The sequence below is a fragment of the Sorex araneus genome, chromosome 3, assembly GCF_027595985.1.
Source record: "Sorex araneus isolate mSorAra2 chromosome 3, mSorAra2.pri, whole genome shotgun sequence".
Taxonomy (NCBI): Eukaryota; Metazoa; Chordata; class Mammalia; order Eulipotyphla; family Soricidae; genus Sorex; species Sorex araneus.
In genome coordinates this window covers 222,128,247-222,147,301 of record NC_073304.1, presented here as the reverse complement: position 1 = coordinate 222,147,301, position 19,055 = coordinate 222,128,247, and the positions used below count along the sequence as shown (strand labels likewise).

Below are 19,055 nucleotides of genomic sequence, written 5' to 3'. Positions count from 1 at the left end.
AAAAAAAATTCTGTTTAGTTGTATCCTGACCCATCGTGTGTTCTTCAAAATAAAAACACTAAAGCTTTTTCTTTTTTTTTTCTTGTTGCTGTTTTTGGGTCTCAGCTGATTGTTCAAGGATTATTTGTGATTCCGTGCTCAGGGTTCACTGCTGGAAGACCATATGTGGTGCTGGGGATCGAACCCAGGCTGACCACATGCAAGACCAAAACATTACCTGCTAAAACACCAACGCTGGGGGCTGGATTGATAGCCCAGTGGGGAAGGCATTTGCCTTGCACTCGGCCAACCTGGGTTTGATTCCCAGCATCCCATATGGTCCCCTGAGCACCGCCAGGAGTAATTCCTGAGTGCAGCGCCAGGAGTAACCCCCTTGCATCGCTGGGTGTGACCCAAAAAGTTTGTGTGTTAACACAGTACATGTGCACACACCTACAGATGCAAGAAAAAAGTGTCCTCACACTTTCTGCCTGTCTGTGGCAGCCCAGATTGAATGGGGGACTACAAAAGAGAAAAAAAAAAGAGAGAAAAGAAAAAAATTGGATTGGCCATCTCCTGCATTTAATTAAATAAACTAAAATGGAATAACATGACTGTTTAAATTTCTGTCTTTTGTCATCATCAGCAGCACCACTGTTACTAAGACATTCTGGTCTGACCTTCCGAAGTTAGGATGAGGGATGGAGCTGAATGGCAGGGTGTGAGTTCACAAAGCAGCGCTGGTGTCCAGAGCTGCCTTCCATGGTCCCCAGGCCTCCCCAGCAGAGAGACAGAGAGACGGGGACCACAGTCTGATGGTGAAAATGGCCCGTTTAATGCAGAGCTGCTAGCATACTAATAGAGCATCTGAAGGGGCCAGAGGTGTAGGACTGCATGTCCATGTGATTTACAGAGGTAAAACATTCCAGCAGAGGCAATTCTCTGGGGGAGATAAACTCAAGGAGAGGCTCTGTCTCCCAGGGATCTCTGTACTGCTTTTCTCTTTCCCTCCAGTCATAGATATCAAACAATTAAGTAAAACAGTCAAACAATTAGTTCTACTTTTTACCAATACTTGCAGTTGTTTGGATAAACAGAGTAAGAGAAAGATCCCAACCCCCAGCACAGCGAGTAGGGCGTTTTCCTTGCACGGGTTCAATTCCCAGCTAACCCGGGTTCGATTCCCAGCATCCCATATGGTCCCCTGAGCACTGCCAGGAGTAATTCCTGAGTGCAGAGCCAGGAGTAACCCTTGTGCATCTCCAAGTGTGACCCGAAAAGGAGAGAGAGAGAGAGAGAGAGAGAGAGAGAGAGAGAGAGAGAGAGAGAGAGAGAGAGAGAGAGAGAGAGAGAGATCCCAAAACTTAGTTTCTCTGGGCTCTGAGAGGAAGTGAGGTTTTTACCGTAAATTCCAGACTAAGTCGTCAGGCCAGTTCAGCTTATCCTTTCCTATGGGGGTCCTGTCTCTTAAGTCATAACAGCTTGCATCGAGATCATGCATTTATGCTTTCTAGAATGCTCCATTTCGATGCCGGGGTAGCTTTGCCATTTGCCCCGGGTTTATCCCAGTCCCATGGCAGGACTTCCCTTTTGGGGTGTTAGGAACTACAGCAACTGAAGCCTGAGTTAAGTAATTATGACCAAGTAATTATACTCGGGAGCAGATATATTTCAGAGTCAATCAACTCCCCAATCTTAGGAGCATAGCATTAAGGTCTTTCTGTGTTTAAGCAAAGAACATTGCTCTAGAGTAAAATATAAAAAGGCTATCGGGGAAATAGAAAAGCAAGCAATTCACTAGAATTACCATCAAGTTTTGGCTTATAAGCAACCAAGATTGACTTGGGAACTGTGACAATGAGGTATAAACACAAAGGAAAGGTTAAAGATAAACTTGGGGGTTTGGGATGCTCCCAAGAGCACTGAGCCTCGCCGGGAAGAGGAAAAGGGGCAATTCACTGATGAAGCCTAAAACACTCAGAGTTAGTATCCAACAGCAGGCCCGTGCTTCCCAGTTGTGAGGTTCCAGGTTTGTGACCTCCAGCAGGAAAACAGAGGGGACCAGTCCTCTATGACAGAGGAAACATCTTCAAACGTTTTTCCTGACCGCCCCTTTACTTTCCCAGTTTATCACCTCTGCAGAAGACGTATACATCTTACTAATTTAAATTTTACTCTATGTCTAGATTTTTTTTTCTATTTTTCCCTTTATATAAAAGCTGTGGTTTACCAAGTTGTTCATCATACAATAGTTACAGGCATTCACTGTTCCAACACCAATCCCACCACCAATGTGACCTTCCCTTTACCATTGTCCCCATTTTCCCAACCACCCCCCAAGCCACCCCCACCCCCCATGCCTCCCCTTAGCAGGCACGGAAAAAGAAAAAAGTGTGCACGCACACACATACACATCTAGAAGTGTCCAATTAAAGCTATTGTAATGACAGATATTCACAAAGTTGAAAAGAGGGATGCTAAGCAAATAGCTCAAAGAACCACGTGTAGGAGGCCTGGATTCGGTCTCTGGCACTGATGGTTCTTTGAATACCACCAAGGAGTAACCCCCGAGCACTGATCTTGGAGTAGTATCCCTATGTACCGCCATGTGTGACACACCCTGTTCCCACTGGAAAAAAAAAGGTATTGGGATGAGGAGATGGTTCAAAGGGCTTGAGCACATGCAAAGTATGAGGAAGCCTGGGGTTCTAGTGATCGTGGAATTGCGTGGCCCCAGGAGCACTGCTGGCAACAACCAGGAGCACTGACCCCCAAAACCAAGCTGGGAGTAGTCCCTAAAGCTACCAGGTATGGCTACAAAGCAAAACAAAAAAGTACATATACAAAAAGGTTAAACAGAATCTTTCATCTGACAAACACACATCTGATCAAAAGAAGTCAGATGAAAGTATGTAAAAAGGGACTCAGAGACTCATACAGGAGTGCTCATGCCAGCATTAGTCACAATAGCTCACAGATAGAAACAAACAAAAAAACAAAAAGAGAGAGAGCCAGGGAGATCTCTGGCCTAACAGGTTGGATCACATGCTTTGCATGTAGGAGGCCTGGGTTTGATTCCCAACACCACAGAATTCCCCAAGCAGTGCCAGAAGCTACCCCTGAGCTCTAAATTGGAGGTAGCCTCTAAGTACGGTTGGGTGTAATCGCCAAAACAAAGGCCATTCAAATGATTCGTCCTTTTCCTTTTTGTTTTTGGGTCACACACAGTGGTGCCCAGGGCAGGGTAGATTCAGGGATCACTCCTGGTGGGGCTTGTGGGTGTTGGGAGACCACATGGGGTGATGGAGATCAAACCTGGGCAGCCACATGCAAGGCTGCTTTACTAAACACCCTCCCTGCTGTACTATAGCTCTTTTTTGTTTTGTTTTGTTTTTGGGTCACACCTGGTGAGGCACAGGGGTTACTCCTGGCTCATGCACTCAGGAATTAGTCCTGGCGGTGCTCAGGAGACTATATGGGATACTGGAAATTGAACCCGGGTTGGCCGCATGCAAGGCAGGCAAACGCCCTACCCTCTGTGCTATCGCTCCAGCCCCTGTACTATCACTCTTAAATAAGGTGCCTAGAACAAATTCCTAGGACAGAAAAAGAGAGAAGGGAAGAAGGGATTACTGTTTAACCAGTACAGGACTATGCTGAGGATAAAGAATGTACTTGGGGGCTGGAGCAATAGCATAGCAGGTAGGGCGTTACCTTGCACGCGGCCGATCCGGGTTTGATTCCCAGCATCCCATATGGTCCCTTGAGCACCACCAGGAGTAATTCCTGAGTACAGAGCCAGGAATAACACCTGTGCATCAGCCAAGTGTGACCCAAAAATAAAACAAAAAAGAATGTACTTAAAAACTACTGAATTGGGGCTGGAGTGATAGCACAGCGGGTAGGACATTTGCCTTGCACGCAGCCACCCTGGGTTCGATTCCCAGCATCCCATGTGGTCCCCTGAGCCCCGCCAGTGGTGGTTCCTTAGCGCAGAGCCAGGAGTGACCCCTGTGCATCACCCGGTGTAACCCAAAAAGCAAAAAATTAATTAATTAATTAATTAATAAACACTGAATCAGGGCCTGGAGACAGTACAGCACGTAGGGCTCTTGCCTTGCATATGGGCGTCTTAGATTCCATCCCCAGCATCACATAGGTTTCTCCATGTCCAGCCTGGAGTAAACATGGAGCACCAGGAAGTGTGCCCACCTCAAAAAAAAAAAAAAGGTCTTCTGAATTAGTCATGAAAAGTCCTTAAAGTGGCGGTAATTATCAAGTATACTTTACTATCATAAAGATTTTTAAATAGGGCTGGAGAAAGCTCAGCGGGCTGAGGGCAGGCTTTGGATTCAGGAGGTCCAAGTTTGATCCCCAGCACAACATGACCCTCAGAGCATGCCCTGAAGCACAGAGCTGGGAGAGCCACCGGCAACCAGGATGTGCCCCCCAAATCACATACAGTCAAACAATAAATAAAAAACCGGATCAGAGATAGTACCATCAGTAGGGTGTTTACCTTGCTTGTGGCCAACCTGTGTTCAATCCCTGGCACCCCATATGATGATCCCTTGAGCCCCATCAACAGTGATCCCTGAGCACAGAGCCAGGAGCAAACCCTGAGCACTGTGGGTTGGTGGGCGTGGCCCCCAATACACCCCACCTCACACCTAGACACAAAAATTAAAAAGAGGAAGCCAGTTGGACAGTACAGCGGGTCAGGTGCTGGCTACCCTACCCAGGTACACCACCTACCCAGGTACAATCCCTGGCACCCCATATGGACCTGCAAGCACGCCAGGAGTAAGCCTGGAGCAAAGCTGGGTGTGGCCCCAAAACAAAAAAATTAAAAGGACTTTGAAAAAGAAAAGAGACAACAAAGTACCATTTGATTCCATTTATACGAAGTACAAAACCAGAAAACCAAGATGACTGTAGCCAGAGTAGTGATCACTCTTTGGAAGCTATTAACGAAAGAGAGTAACAAAGGGCTTCAAAGTTTATTCTCTGTTTCTTGACCTAAGTGCTGGTTCCACCAATGTGTTGATTTGGTGAAAATCACGGAGCTTTTTGCTTATGAACTTGCCCATCTGCACTATTTCTGCTTTGAAATTCACCAAAAAGCAACATTCTCATCACATATATATATATTTAAAAGTCCTTGTGAAATTTTTGGATTAAGTTCTTGGACGCTGAACTTTTTCTTCCCGTCTTTTCTGAGCTCCGGTTTTTCTTGTATCTTAAACTGCGCCGAATCTGAGCCCTATTTACCAAGTTCCCACACGCCTGAAGTTCCATTCTCGGGAACTCCAGATGAGCTGATGACTACACTTGCCTCCTGCCTGTCTCCCGGTTAGTTTAGGGCTCTGGAGACCAGTCCTTACAGATCCCGCTACCCGCAGCGCGTAGTAGCAGAACAGGGAAAAAAAAAAAATTAGCTCCCAGCTGGGAGCAAGGCCGGAAGTACAAGGCTGGGAAAAGGGAAGCGCGGCTCGCTCTCTGCCCAAAAGTGCCAGCCTGCTAGAGTTTCCACCAGCGAAGCCACGCCCCCGACAAGCCACACCCATCTCATCTGAGCCCCGCCTCAGCTCGACTTAACAGGCCACGCCTCTCACCCCGGCCGTCCTGGGTCACGCCCACAGGTGGGCGTGGTCTTCAACGAAAAGGCCGACATCCCGCCAATAATGACCCCGCCCCTCGTCCAGCGGCGAAACCGGTCCCTTTTATTTAAAGAATACGTTTACGTCAGCCCGCCTTACGTAGCTTTGCGTCATCAGTGCTAGGCGTGGGGGCGGGACTTCCGGTCGCTGGTTCTAACAGCTTCCGGGAGAAGCCGGAAGAGCCCGGAGCCGGACAGAATCGGGGATCGCCAGCCCCTCCCCTGTCCCCTGTGGAAAGGTGAGTCTGTGGGCCTTCCTGGCGAAGTCAAAACACTCAGCCTTGCTTTTTCAGGTGAGGCTTGCTTCCCCAGCCGGCACAGGACCAGCCCGAGCGCCCTTTAATTTCCCATGACTCCTCGCGTTCCCAAGCCCCGCCCCCCGTCTCCTGGCCCCGCCCCGAGGCTTGAGGGGTGTGGATGGTTTGTGACCCCCTCGCCCGCCTCTCCCCCTGACGGACGCGAGCGCTTGCCTGGAGCCCGCGCCCCGGGCCCCGGCAGCCGCGCGGCGTGCGCCCTCGGACCCCGCCCGGCGCCGCGCGCCGCGTTCGCCTCGGAGAGGGCGGAGTCGGGGACCCCTCCTCAGGCGCAGGGAGACGCGGCCTCCGCGGCCGAGCCCCGGGCTCCGCGCCGGCCCTTCCCGCCCCAGAGCCCCGTCTCGCGTCTGCTCGCCCGTTTCCTGCCGCCCGGGTCGATGACATTCACCTTTCCCCGCCGTGGGGGCTAGTTGTGCGCGTGACAAGTAAATATTGCTGCCATCTGTTTATTGGACGGGCGCAACGTGCCAGGCGTTGTGCTAAACGTTTGTGTCTCCATGATTTCCAGTCGTCTGCAGAGAAACCTCCTGAGGTAGGTACCGGCCTTCGCCCCAGTTCGCGGATGAGAAAGCTGAGGTGGCCAAGGTTACACAGAGCCGGGGAGAGGCGACCCGGGACCTGCCCGCGCCGCCGCCCCGGGCCCAGGCACGAAGTGAGGATGTTAGGTCGCACAGAGGGTCCTGATGGCCCCAGGGACCGCCGGGACCCCACCGCTCTGTCCCAGACTCTGCTGAGGGAGGAGCTGCACGGCCAGGGAGGGGGAACCGGGCGCTCGCGCGGAATCTTCCAGATCACGCCCCCTCGAGAGTGGTCTGCGGCCCTGAGACCCTCTGGGCACCCGGGAGGGGCGCTGATTCCCCCCCCTCGGGCCGCTAGGGTCGCAGAGGCCGCCGGTTCTGCAGTGTCTCTTCTGAGGGGTACCCCCCAGCTGTCCCTGTGCGGTGGCCCGGCTCTCCTCCTGAGGCCGGATCTCGCCGTCTGGCCCCGCACGTGGCCTTGGAGGGGCTGTTCGCGGCAGCCTCAGGGTCCAGAGGCTGTCGTCCCCCCCAGCACCTCCTTGGGGGCCTGAGACCCAACAGGAGGCAAAGCCGCATCCTCAGTGGTAGCTGGGGGTTCCGGCCTTGGGAAGGGGTGTTTCCCCTTCCACGGGACCCTCGGTTCCCGTGTCCTCCCAGGGCTGGCCTGGCTGGACAAACAAAAAACGCTGGCAGTGACCTGGTTCTGACACTCTTCCTCACTTTTGTCCCTGCAGTGTGGACCCGGTCAGCAGCCAGGCCATGGAGCTGTCTGATGTCACCCTCATCGAGGGGGTGGGGAACGAGGTGACGGTGGTGGCGGGCATGGTGGTGCTGATCCTGGCCCTGGTCCTGGCCTGGCTCTCCACCTATGTGGCCGACAGCGGTGGCAACCACCTCCTGGGCACTATTGTGTCAGCAGGCGACACCTCTGTCCTCCACCTGGGGCACGTGGACCATCTGGTGGCCGGCCAGAGCACCCCTGAGCCAGCCGAACTCTCCCACCCGTCGGAGGGACATGAGGAGAAAGCTGACGAGGCAGGCGAAGGTGGGGGAGACACTGCGGGGGAGCCCGGCGCCGGGGGTGGTGTGGAGCCCGGCCTGGAGCATCTGCTTGACATCCAAGGGCTGCCCAAAAGACAAGCGGGCCCCGAGAGCAGCGGCCCTGAGCCCGCCGTGCGCGCCGAGGAGAGCGTTGGCCTCATCAGCGTGCGGCTCAAGTTCCTTAACGACACGGAGGAGCTGGCGGTGGCCAGACCCGAGGATACTGTGGGTGCACTGAAGAGGTGAGTGGGCTGGAAAGGGGGTGCTGGGACAGGCCAGTCAAGGAGGGGGAGGGCCAGTGCAGCTCCTCCTCGGGGTAGGAGCTGGCTCCCTGAGACACCTAGCCCTGCTTCCGTGGCCCACCTGCTGCCTCCTTATCCCTGCCTTCTCCTCACCCTTGCAGTAAGTACTTCCCCGGACAAGAGAGTCAGATGAAACTCATCTACCAGGGCCGCCTGCTGCAAGACCCGGCCCGCACCCTGCGCTCCCTGAACATTACAGACAACTGTGTCATTCACTGCCACCGCTCGCCCCCAGGCACTGGTGCCCCGGGTCCCTCAGCCGCCCTGGGCCCCTCCTCGACCACAGAGCCACCCAGCCTGGGCATCAGTGTGGGCAGCCTCATGGTGCCGGTGTTTGTGGTGTTGTTGGGGGTGGTCTGGTACTTCCGGATCAATTACCGCCAGTTCTTCACAGCACCTGCCACGGTCTCCCTGGTGGGGGTCACGGTCTTCTTCAGTTTCCTAGTATTCGGGATGTACGGACGATAAGGACGGGGGAATGAAAGGCATGATCTTCCTCCGCAGCCGCCCCACTTTCCTGACCAGAGCTGGGCCCAAGGGCCTGGGAGGGAGGGATGGGAAGGCCAGAGGGTCCTCCCTGCAGGACCGGGAGGCAGGTGGAAGACCTCCCGGCACATCCACGAGGGGACCACCTGCCCCTCCAAGCACAACCCAGAAGCGAGGGTGTCATCTTCCTTCACTCGTAGGGTCCTGAGGGACAGAGGTGGGCCGGTGGCCCTGCAGAGTGGGGAGCCGGGCTGAGGACCCCTCCTGGCTGTGGCCCTCACTCTCCCTATTGTCCTGCATGTCCACTTGTCAGCACCCCAGGGTGGTGGTGGGGCGCTCAGCATGGCCCGTCTGCTCAGGCAGGGAGCCGGGAGCAGTGTCAGTCCACCGCAGTTGTCTCCTGACACCCAAGTCCCACAGGCAGGCCGTGCTCGCAGGTCTGTCTGCCCCCGCAGGAGGACTGCAGTGGTCTCCCTTTTATCAGAGCACTTTGCTTGTTTTTTCTTTCTTTTTTAATAGTCCTTTATAGAGCTCAGTCAGGGGACCGGGGCACAGTGCCAAGCCCCCAGCACTGGGAGAGGCCAGGCCACAGCTGCTGCTACCCTAGGCCTAAGGCTGTAAGCAGGAGACTGCTCTGGCCCCTAGCCAGCGCCCTACCCTGCCCGGCTCCAAGGACGAGTCAGGGTATGGAACTTTGGGCCCTAGGCCCTTGCCTCTCTGGGACTCCTGGAGGGTCAACACCCTTGACTCAATAAAGTTCCATTTTGTAGCTGTGATGCATCTTTCTGTGACACAGGAGTGGCTTTGCTCTGTTCCCCACCACCGAGGCAATGAGGGCAGGTAGACTGGGCTACCAACGGGAGATGCATTTATTTACACCAGCAGCCATGGGGGCAGGGGAGATACACAGCGCTTACAAAGTTAGCTACCTGTACAGGATGGATTACATATGCAAAAATAAAAATCTCAAGACCACAGGACAGCGTGAGCCCCACCCCCCTCCCCCAATGACCCCAGCATGCGGTAATGCCAGGCGGGTGGCCCCTGGGCATGCGGGGGGGAGTGATGCATGGAAGGAAAAGCCACCGGCCATGGAAATTAGTACAGAACCCCCCACACACACACTCAGACACATGATAGGATACAGGGTGGACAACACCTAGCCAGGGTGGGGGAGGATGGGAACTGACACCCACAGAGCCTGCTGTTAAAGAGGGAGGGGAGGGGAGCTCCTAGCCCCTATTGACTACATGGGGGTGGGGGGGGGCACATTCTCCCCGGAAAGAAAAGGGCTTGCTCCCTCAGGGTTCCTGCTAGACCAAGCCCGTGGCTTACCCAGCCTGGGCAGGGGGCTCTGCCCTGAGGGCGGGCCAGAAACAATGGGGAAGTTGATGTGGACAAACCAGTTCCCAAACTGCTTCCCACTATTCCCTCCTCCAATCAGAAGAGGGAGGAGGTGAGGCCAGAGGGGAAGGGAAGGGTCTGTGGGGCCTGAGCTGCCTCAAAGGTAGTGACCAGGGCCTGCCTCCCTCCACCTGCACCCCACTCCCCAAGCTTGTGCAGGTTGGTAGGTCGGGGACAGGCCGGGGGCTCACCAAGATCCTCCTCTACTTCCCCCTGGAAGGGAGTCGAAGGTCAAGAACACAGGAACCCAGGCCCCAGGATTTAGTCTGAACTCCTGCCAACATTTGTTTGGCTTTTTTAAAAATAATCACAATTCTTGGGCTAAAAACCAATTTGTAACCAGGTGTCAGCTGCAATTCGAACCACCCCAGGGAGAGAATGGGGTTCTGACAGGGCATTCCTGCCCAGTCTCTCTCTGTTCCCTTAACCCTCTAGGGTCCCTAACCCCAATCAGTCCGGCCAGTCCTGGGTACTAGCTACCCAAACTTGGGCTGGCTCCTCAGGGCAGAGGGCAGGGGACCGTGGCTCAGGGCCCGCTCCATCGCCAACACTGTTCCCAGCCCGCGCTGCCGGGCAGTGGCGGCAGGGTGGTACATCTCTTCCGATGTAGACCAGGCAGGTGAGCACACTGGCATGACCGTCCCAGAGGGCAGTGCCGAGGCACGGCACCCCTTCCTTCTCCACGGACAGCCCCGATCAGACTCCCCTCTTCTCCCTCCCCGGCCCACTCTCAGCCAAAGGGGAAGAGGTAAAAAAGACTAGGATTTTCCTCAGAGCCCCAAACCACAAGTACAGAATAAATAACTTAAAAGCGGCTACGGGAGGGGAAAGAGGGCAGGCTTGGGCGGCAGGAGCATCCGGGAGGAACTGAAGCTGGTCGAGGTGGGGGAGGGGCGTGGCAAGCAGCAGTTGGGAACTCGGGCTGCCCCGGGAGGGCAGTGGGGCAGGGTAGGCAGGAGGAACGTGGGGCCACCCCAGGAGGGTGAGGCTGGGCCCCTTCCTGGGGCAGGGAATGAGGTAAGAAAAACATTTCAAATAAAGCAGCACCGTTCCCTCTCCCCTTGGGCCCCCGCTCCTCACCAGCCCGGGTCAGGGAGGAGAGGCGAGGGGAGTCACTTTGACATCCAGCTCCCTCTTCCTACCCTCGCCTCGCCTGTTCCTTGAAGCTGTTGAGGCCGGGGGCCCTTTCCTGGCGCCCAGCCACACAAGGACAGCTCCTGCTGCAGAGGAGGCCCGTGGGGACTGAGGGGAAGGGGCTGCCCCTGTGAGGGGCAGGGATGGCGGTGGCAGATCTGGACGTCTGCCCCTGCAGACAGCTCGCTGTGCCTGCCTGCCGGCCCCCGGGGCGGGGGGCATGCACGCGGCAGGGTCTGCACAGACAGGGCGCGCCCAGCCCTGCCCCCTCAGCTCCAAGCACCGGACCCATTCACATTGCTGAGGGCAGCTGGGCACGGCTCCCTCCAGGCTCAGCTTCCACCCACAGCTTCCCGGGGAGCAACCGCGCTCCTCGGCAGGGCTTAGTCCAGTTCCTGGGGTGGGGGGCAGGCAGTGCCCTGGCACTGTGCCCAAGTCAGGCCCCGGGCCTAGCTGGACATCCAGTAACTCACAGAATAAATAGGAAAACCGCCTCCCCACCAAACTTATGTCCAAGGCATAATATGTCCAGGTCTGAGTCCTGCATGCCGAGGGATCGTGCACCATCGCAGAGGACCCCGCCACCCCCCAGGGGCGCATAACCGGGTCCTCTGTCTGCCTGGCTCATCAAGCTTCCCGAGCCCAGACCCCCAGTAGCCGTCCATTCGCCAGGCTCTGCCACCCGGGCGGGGGTCTGGCAAGAGGGCTCTGCCCAGCCAAAGGCTATCCTTTGCACCCAAGTCAGTTGATGTCATCGTAGATGCTGGGCGTTGGGGGGGCCGGTGGCTTTGGCTTTTTCTTCTTGTTGGAGCCCAGGCCGGAGGCAGTCCCCACCAGGCTCAGATGGGATTTCTTCTTCTTGGTTTTCCGCGACTCGGAGCTGTTGGTACCTGAGTGAGGGGGCACAGCGGAGGAGGGTCAGGTGGCGGCAAGAGCAGTGTCAGGGGCTTTCTGGCCAGGCCCGGGAGCGGCACCTACCTAAGCCCCACCCCTGGTTCTCACTCGTCTTGGAGGAGCCTGAATCGGAGGGTGAGAGGTCCGATGAGCCGTCCCACTGAAGGCGGCTGATCAGGGCCTGGCTGTCAGTCATGTCAAAGCTGTCAGTATCCAGGGAACTCTCCACCTCCGGAAGGACGCTGGGGAGGGGAGAGTGCGAGGAAGGCTGCGTGAAGGTTCTGCATGCAGGATCTCGTGGGTACCTCAGGCCCCCCAGGCACCACCGTGTGTGACCCAAAGCAACGCACAAAGGGCTGTGGGGAATCCTTGCGTAACCCCAACACCCGTCCTGGACGGTGGGTACTTACGCCGAGGGTCCGAGGAAATAAATCCGCACAGCTCGCCGCTGCTCATCCGTGTGCTGTGGGCAGCGCAGGGACCTGCAGGGGGTGAATGTCCAGACCCTAAGGAGGTGGCCTCTCCCACTGGACGGGCAAGAGACGAATGAAGAGCCCCAGACCCAGGCCCAAGGACTAGCTGCAGGGGACCCCCACCCCCTCTTCTTGGCTCTGAGCTCACCTTGTGCACATCTTCTTGGTGTGTTCAGAAATCACCCCACATTGCTGCAAGAGAAAGAAGATGAAAAAGAGGCACGAAGAGAAACCTGCTCTAGGTACAAACGCTGGATTGCCCGAGCAGAAATGGCCCTGACAGTGGCCTCAGACTACCAGACGCCCAAAAATCTAGTTCTAGAGAAACTGCAAGACACAGTGGTCACTGGCTTCTCCAGGGTTCTGGCCCTTCCGCTTCCTCACCGTGGTCAGCAGGCTCCGCAGCTCCTCTGGCCCCAGGGTCTCATAGCTGATCCCAGTGGAGTTGTTATACTGAGGATGGAGGAGAGGAAGAAGGCGGACAGGTCAGATGGGCTGGGCACAGGAGAGGTCCTTCCAGCTATCCCAAATGACAGGGTGTGGGGGGGGAGGAGGGCAAGGAAGTGAGGGGGGTGAGAGAGGATGAGGGGGAAGAAAGGGAAAGGAGTGAGGTGGGGAAAGAGTGAATAAGGAGAGGGAGAGTGAACGGGGAGGGGAAGGAGGGGGAGAGAGGGAGGGAGGAGAAAGGAGGGGGAGAGAGAGAGAAGGGAGGACGGGTAGAGGGAGGGGAAGTGTCCCTGGCTCAAGTTCTCTAACCCAGGAAGCAGGAGTCCCACCCGACCCCTGAGCTAATGAGGACCGCAGAGGGGCAGCCCAGACTCACCTTAAAAGGATCCGAATTGCTAAGTTCCCCTGAAGAAGAAAAAAGAAGGGGAAGGGTGTTTGATGCAGAGGTACAGACAGAGAACCCTGAAAATAACCAGAGAGGAAGTGGGGGTGACAGAAGGATCACAGGCCCTCCCTCAATGCCCCTGTCCTCCCTCCAGTCCCCTGCCTCCACCCTCCCCTGCAGCACTGGCCCAGAAGACACTGCCAGCATCCCTTCAGATGCTCCTCCGGCCCCACTTACCATTTTTGTGTTTTAAAGACTTGGATCTTCGAGGGGAATTAGGGTTCTGGAATGGGAGATACCATAGCTTTGGAGAAAGGGTAACGATAAGGGGGAGCCGAGAACCCAGGGAAGGAAAAAATATTTGACAAAGAAACAGCCTCAAGTTCCTCTTTGTCCCCAGGTCCCCCACTAAGAGGCCTATCAGCCCTCAGAAGCCTCTGCTGCCCTCCGGTCCACCACACACACACCCCCATCCCCAAACCCCGAGAGGTACCCAGTGATCTCGGACTTGAGTCAAGACCCCTGAGGACTCCCTGTCCCCGGAGAGGCCATGGGTCCTTTGCCCAAATTTCCCTTAGGCTTGTCCGGGATCTCACCTTGTCTGACTTCCTCTTCTTCGCTGTATTGAATAGAAAGACAAAGAGCAAGGTCACCAAAGGAAGAACAAAGCTGGTCTCCCAGCTCACTCCCCTGCACCACTGTGGGATGGCATATGCCCTTCCCTGCCCCCGAGCTTCCCCGGACCCCCAAACACCTTTCTTCTCTGAGCCATAGGACCAGTCGTTGTCATTGATGTCATCGTTATCCTCTTGGTCACTCTCAGACTTGTTCATGTTGTTGCTATTGGCAATCCTGCAGAGAGCGGGAAAGAGAAGGAGGGGTGTCAAGGCTCCCCTGCCTGCCCCCCAACTTCCGAGGGACGGTGGGTACCCAGGACCAGGTACCACCCACCCTGTTCCCCAGGAAGGCGCAGGGGCGGGCCCTCACCTGCGGTTGGCGATCCGGCTGCTGTTCCGGCCCATCCCCAGGCACTTCTCCAGGTGGGGAGCGAAGCGGGAGGCGGCGATGCTGCGGCTGCAGTTGGGGCAGACACACTCCTTGCTCTTCCACTGGTTGAAAACCTGTCCAAAGATGTCCAACCCCGGCTGGTCCACGATCTCTGGGGACAGGAGCGGCGTGACCGTCAGGGCAGGCGGGACCCTCACACCTCTGGCAGTTCCCACCCTCGGCTCCATAGCATCTTCACTGCACTGCCTAAGCGGGTGCTTGAGGGGGGTGGGGGGCATCTGCTCTGCACTAGGCTCTGCCTGGCACTGCTTCCCAACCTGTTAGCGCTGATTACTCGCAGGGCAGGGCCTGGGGCCCCGCGGACGGTCCGTCCTCCCTGGAGCTCACCAAAATCCTTCATGCTATCAGGGTCCGTGTCGTCCAGGAAGAAGTAGCCACACTTGACAGCCCGGTGTACCTCGAAGCAGAATCCCAGACAAGAATCCTCCACCAGGTCCGCGTAGATCTCCTGAGCGATGGCCTGGGCCCGGGTGGGGGGAGAACGGCCGCGGTCACGGGGCCGCAGCCACTGGACTGAGAGCAGCTCCCACTCGCTATAGGCCCGGCTGGCCCGGCCGGGCCCCAGAGCCGCTCTCCTGGTCATCCCCCCCCCTTGACTTCATGTCCTTTCTTCCTCTGGGTCTTTGGGTCCCCCCACCCCCCCAGCTGGCTCTTCCCTTTAAAGGAGACAGGCGGACCACCCAAATTCCTCTTCGGAGCAGATGCCAGATTTAGCGACAGACACTAAGAGAAAAAGCCAGAGGCACATGTGGGGGAGCCCTCACCTCTAGTTTGCTGTTATCCAGGCCAGACAAAGACATTTCCTCCATTTTCATTTGTAAACTCTTGTGGAGACGGCGCTCTGACTGCTCATAGCACAGCGGGTGGCAACACGGCTGCACACAGGGGGTGGGGGTGCTGATGTGAGTCCGAGGCACCGCTAAGGCCTGCCACCTCCCCTCCGCACCTCGCTGCCCAGAGCTCGCCCTGCTGGCAGGACAGGGCCTCCCCAGTCTGGAGGGTCCCCAGGGCCCACACGCTGAAGAGGGCCTGGTGTTTCCCAGGCTGCACACAGCCCCCGCTCCCCATCCGAGGCTGGGGCTCCAGGAGGCAGCAGCTGCCCCCCGCTCCCCCAAACTCAAACCCCTCTTCCATACCCATGGTGCAATGCAGCAGGGGGAGGAGAAGGAACTCTAAGGCCTCAAAGCAAACCCACAGGGTGTGGCAGAGAACTGCACAGACTCCTCAACAGCACCCCGCTTTCCCCAGGCTCTCCTCAGAGTCACCTCTGCTTTCAGCCAGGATGTCCACTTGGGGGGGTACTGCTACCAGAAGTAGGACCGGCCCTTGCACCCTACAACCTTCACCCACGCTACCTTCCCCGGGCACAAGCTTGCCACTCCAGGAGGGGAGCGCGCCCACCGAAGCCTGCGAGGGGCATCTGTGGCCACCCCGGGCTCGCGGAGGGCAGGGCCGGGGAGGGGATGGCATGCCAGAAGTGGGCGCTCCCCTTACCTGGTGTTCCTTCAAACACCCCCCTCCCTCCCTGGGGGGCAGCCCGGAAGTCTCTGCAAGAGCCCCAAAGTCCAGGAATCCCTGGACGGAGGGGTGCGAGTGGACGGGGCCGCCGGCCCGGAGTGGGGTGGGGACGGCCGGACGCGCCAGGGGCACAGGGGAGGGCGGGAGGCCGGGCCTCGGCTCTTCCCCGGTCCCTGCGGCACGGCTGCTGCATCATACCGCCGGGGGGAGGAGAGTCCGGCCGCCCGCGGCCGCGCCGGCCCGGGACAGCCCGAGCCCTGGAGAGTGGGGCGGCGCGGGACGCGTCCCGGCCCCGCTGCTGCCCTGCCCGCCCGCCCGGGGAGACGAGTCCGGGACGGTGCCTCTATTGTCCCGGGGGCTGGGGCCTGGCTCCCTAACAAAGGCCCCGCGCCCCCTCCCCGGCCGGCCCTGCCCCGCCCAGGGGGGACCCAGGCAGGGGGAGCGCAGGGGGCCCCGGCCGCGCCGGGCAGCCGGGGAAGCCGGGCGTTTCCGCGTCGGCCGGGGGGAGGGGAAGGGGCGCTGACCCAGACCTGGGGGGAGGGGGCCCAAGCCCCGCCCCGTCCCCGCCCCCCGCCCCCCGCAGGCCCCTCCCCCGCCCCGTCTCCGTCTCCGTCCCGTACTTACCCCGCCCGGGGGGCCGCGCCGGGGCCCGGCGGCCTCTCAGGGCCGCGTCCTCCGGCGGCGGCGGCGGCGGCGGCTGCTCCGGAGCCCCATGTCCGTCGGTCCGTCCTCGCCGCCCCCCGGGGCCCAGGGCCCGGGGCCGGGGGGTCGGGCCGCCCCCCCGCCTCGCCGCCTCACCGGGCGGCCATGGCCCCTTCCCCTCCCTTCTCGTCCCGTCGCCGCCTCCTCCTCCTCACCTCACCCCGCCCGCGCGCAGTCCGCGCGCCGTCCGCGCGCCCCTCCCCCCGCCCCCCACTCCAGCCCGCCTCTCCCGGGCGGGGGGTGCGGCGCGAGCCCGGAGTGCGCGCGCGTGCCGCGACCGGAGGATGGATGGATGGAGCGAGCGAGAGCGCGAGCGTGCGCGCGCGCGCCCCTCTCCCCCTCCCTCCGCGCGGGCGCGGGGCCAGGCGCGAGCGCGCTCCAACCTCCTCCTCTTCCTCCTCCCGCCCCTCCTCGACACCCCGCCCCCGCCCTCCCTTCCTCTTCCTTCTTTCGCTTTCGCGCGCCCAGCGCCTGCTCGCGCCTGCTAGCCGGGCCCAAGCGCGTGCATCTGCCCCGCGGCCGCAGCTCGGCAGCATTTGCTCCAGGGGGCGGGGACCGGGCGCGGAGGAGGGGCGCCACGCCGCCGTCCAAAGTACCGGCGGATGGGGGCGGGGGCGGGGAGGGGGCGGGGCCTCCCGGGGCCGCCTCGGCCAATGGCAGCGTCGCCTGGGTCCAAGCGGCCCAATCGGGTGGCGGTGGGTGGGGCGGCGTTCAAGGTGAGGTGCGCGGTGCGCTGGGGGCGGAGACGTTGTGCCGTCCCGGCCGGCTCCGGGGCGGGGGCAGCGGGTGGCGTCGAAAGAGAGCGCCGGCTCCCGGCCGAGCCTGGGACGCCTTCCGGCCCAGGCTCCCCGCCCTTCCCTCGGGGCTCCCGGCTTTCCCCCCTCCCTCCACACACTCACGCACACGCCCGCCCGCGCCCCCCCACCCCGGCGTTTACCGCGAAGCGTGCAGCCACTTCTGTGAAGAGGCCGAGTTGAAGTGGGGCGCAGTTAGCACTTGAGGCAGAAGAGCCGCGGAGCCGGAGGGGCTTGTCGGATTCCCGGTTCTCCGTGTCTGGGCGGGTCTCGGGCGCCCTTCTGCACCGAGCGCCCTCCCCGCCCTCATCCGAATTTAGGTCCCACACCTGCTGGCCTTTCCTGCTTCCGGATCCCACGCCGGACCCCCCACCTCTCAGCCGGCCTCCCGACCCGGGGCTGCTCCCCTGGGGATGTCCCCGCGGCGCGTGCTCGCCGCGCCCTCCCCCGGAGCAGAGGGCCTAGGGGCCCGAGCGGCGCCCATCCCGGGGACCCCGCGCCCGAGGCCTGGACGCTGCAAGGGTGCGCAGCTGCCCTCGCCCGGGCCGCGCTTCTGGTCGCGGCGCTTGAGTTCTCTGCCGCCGTGGACTGCGGTGGCCGTCCTGCGTTGCACAGGGCGGCCGGCGCGCGTCAGGGAGCCAGGCGCCTGGGCAGCTACGTGACCCCGCCGCGGCCCCCGGGGCTCCTCCTTGCCAGCGCCAGCCGCCTCGGAATCGCACCTACCTCATTCGCTGCTAGGGGGGAAGGGGGGCTGGCAAGTCAGGTCCTGTGAAAGTCTGGGCTCAGGAGAAGCGCCTAGTCTTCTCTCTAACCCCCTTCCCCCCTCCCTAAGAATTTTTAGGGTGCTTCCAGTACTGGGGTGCAAAGATGCACTCAAAACAATGCTTTCCTGAAAAGGTGGGTCATTTGCAGGTAGAGACAGAAAAAATAGGCCGAATAGTCCGAATACCAGGGCAGTGCAGAGGGGCCAGCAGGAAGGATTGATCGGGGAAGGGTCCTTTGGGGTGGGGGGGAGCCCTGGGGATGAGTCAGGTCATGGTCAGCCAAGAAGGCACTAGATGTCTCTGACTCTAAAGAGGGACAGAAGTGTTTTGGGACAGGCAGGGAGCAGGTAGGCCACTCAGATCTGGGCGAAGGTGTCCTCAGAATAGGACCTCGGAGGCCATAGGGAGGCTCCTGGGGAACTGCCCAACACCCTTGGTGCTCAGCAGTCACTTTGAGGTGTGTAGGCCAGATGGTACCATCCAAGCAGCAGGTTCCCGTGGCTGAGGAGAGGTGCTGAAGGAACCTTTAACCCAGAGCTGCCTTATGGAGTGGCGGTGAGCACCCCACAGAAAGACTGTTCTTTGGGGGCTGGAGCGATAGCACAGCGGGTAGGGCGTTTGCCTTGCACGCGGCCGACCCGGGTTCGATTCCCAGCATCCGATATGGTCCCCATGAGCACCGCCAAGGGTAATTCCTGAGTGCAGAGCCAGGAGTAACCCCTGTGCATCGCCGGGTGTGACCCAAAAAAGCAAAAAAAAAAAAAAAAAAAAAAGACAGTGTTCTTTGGGGTATACCAGTGTCCCTGGGCAGCAAGTCCTGTTGATTAGAGATTCTTAGCAAGTGAATGGACTTGGGTCTGGGGCCAGACCTTGAGGACCCTTTGCAGCATGGCTCAGGAATTCCCTGGTTCCAAGCTGCTGCCATGAGGCCGGATAGGGTACAGCAAGTAGGGCGCTTGCTTTGCACGTGGCCTACCTGGGTTCAGTACCCAGCACTCCTTCTGGTCCCCTGAGCCCACCAGGAGTAAACCCTAGCACCGCAGGGTGTGGCCCACCAAAACCAAAAACAATAAAACCAAGTTGCTGTTGCGTTTCTTTGAATATGCTCAGCGCATCCTGAGCTGAAGAAGTCAATGACCACAGGCCCCTCTGTCTCCACCCAGTTTACACAAA

At 59.0% G+C, this 19,055-nt stretch overlaps 2 protein-coding genes and 1 pseudogene across 8 annotated transcripts; 2 read left to right on the top strand and 1 right to left on the bottom strand.

The window, feature by feature from the left end:
• The first annotated feature begins 373 nt into the window (after positions 1–373).
• On the top strand, positions 374–509 carry LOC129403989 (small nucleolar RNA SNORA31; annotated as a pseudogene).
• Positions 510–5,753: 5,244 nt separating this feature from the next.
• TMUB2 (transmembrane and ubiquitin like domain containing 2) lies at positions 5,754–9,068 on the top strand. 2 transcript variants are annotated; one of them, XM_055130638.1, is made up of 3 exons: positions 5,754–5,877; positions 7,205–7,753; positions 7,915–9,068. In XM_055130638.1, the coding sequence occupies exons 2-3, from the start codon at positions 7,230–7,232 to the stop codon at positions 8,279–8,281; spliced, it is 891 nt and encodes a 296-aa protein (XP_054986613.1). In that variant the 5' UTR covers positions 5,754–5,877; positions 7,205–7,229; the 3' UTR covers positions 8,282–9,068. The 2 variants fall into 2 exon arrangements, with proteins under 2 accessions (XP_054986613.1, XP_004621052.1); XM_004620995.2 differs by lacking the exon at positions 5,754–5,877 and adding an exon at positions 6,002–6,484.
• Positions 9,069–9,150: 82 nt separating this feature from the next.
• Positions 9,151–17,650, bottom strand: ATXN7L3 (ataxin 7 like 3). 6 transcript variants are annotated; one of them, XM_055130633.1, is made up of 13 exons: positions 17,262–17,650; positions 14,869–14,979; positions 14,432–14,564; positions 14,024–14,195; positions 13,791–13,888; positions 13,633–13,655; positions 13,274–13,340; positions 13,028–13,113; positions 12,589–12,657; positions 12,353–12,396; positions 12,142–12,213; positions 11,816–11,973; positions 9,151–11,727 (listed from the first exon to the last, which is right to left on the bottom strand). In XM_055130633.1, exons 2-13 carry the CDS (start codon positions 14,917–14,919, stop codon positions 11,579–11,581), a joined length of 1,122 nt encoding a protein of 373 aa, XP_054986608.1. In that variant the 5' UTR covers positions 14,920–14,979; positions 17,262–17,650; the 3' UTR covers positions 9,151–11,578. The 6 variants fall into 6 exon arrangements, with proteins under 6 accessions (XP_054986608.1, XP_054986610.1, XP_054986606.1 ...); XM_055130635.1 differs by lacking the exon at positions 17,262–17,650 and adding an exon at positions 16,247–16,843 and having other exon boundaries at positions 11,840–11,973; XM_055130631.1 differs by lacking the exon at positions 17,262–17,650 and adding an exon at positions 16,247–16,742.
• Positions 17,651–19,055: the final 1,405 nt, after the last annotated feature.

Bases quoted from the DNA above. Each gene is read 5' to 3' on its own strand.
- ATXN7L3 (XM_055130633.1), bottom strand. From the start codon at position 14,919: ATGAAAATGGAGGAAATGTCTTTGTCTGGCCTGGATAACAGCAAACTA. The intron at 13,889-14,023 runs GTGAGGGCCCGC...CGCTCTCTGCAG, and splicing joins AGCCGGATCGCCAACCGCAG to GATTGCCAATAGCAACAACA. The intron at 11,974-12,141 runs GTAAGTACCCAC...TCCCCTCCCCAG, and splicing joins TATTTCCTCGGACCCTCGGC to CGTCCTTCCGGAGGTGGAGA.
- TMUB2 (XM_004620995.2), top strand. From the start codon at position 6,450: ATGATTTCCAGTCGTCTGCAGAGAAACCTCCTGAG. The intron at 6,485-7,204 runs GTAGGTACCGGC...TTGTCCCTGCAG, and splicing joins CTGCAGAGAAACCTCCTGAG to TGTGGACCCGGTCAGCAGCC. The intron at 7,754-7,914 runs GTGAGTGGGCTG...TCACCCTTGCAG, and splicing joins ACTGTGGGTGCACTGAAGAG to TAAGTACTTCCCCGGACAAG.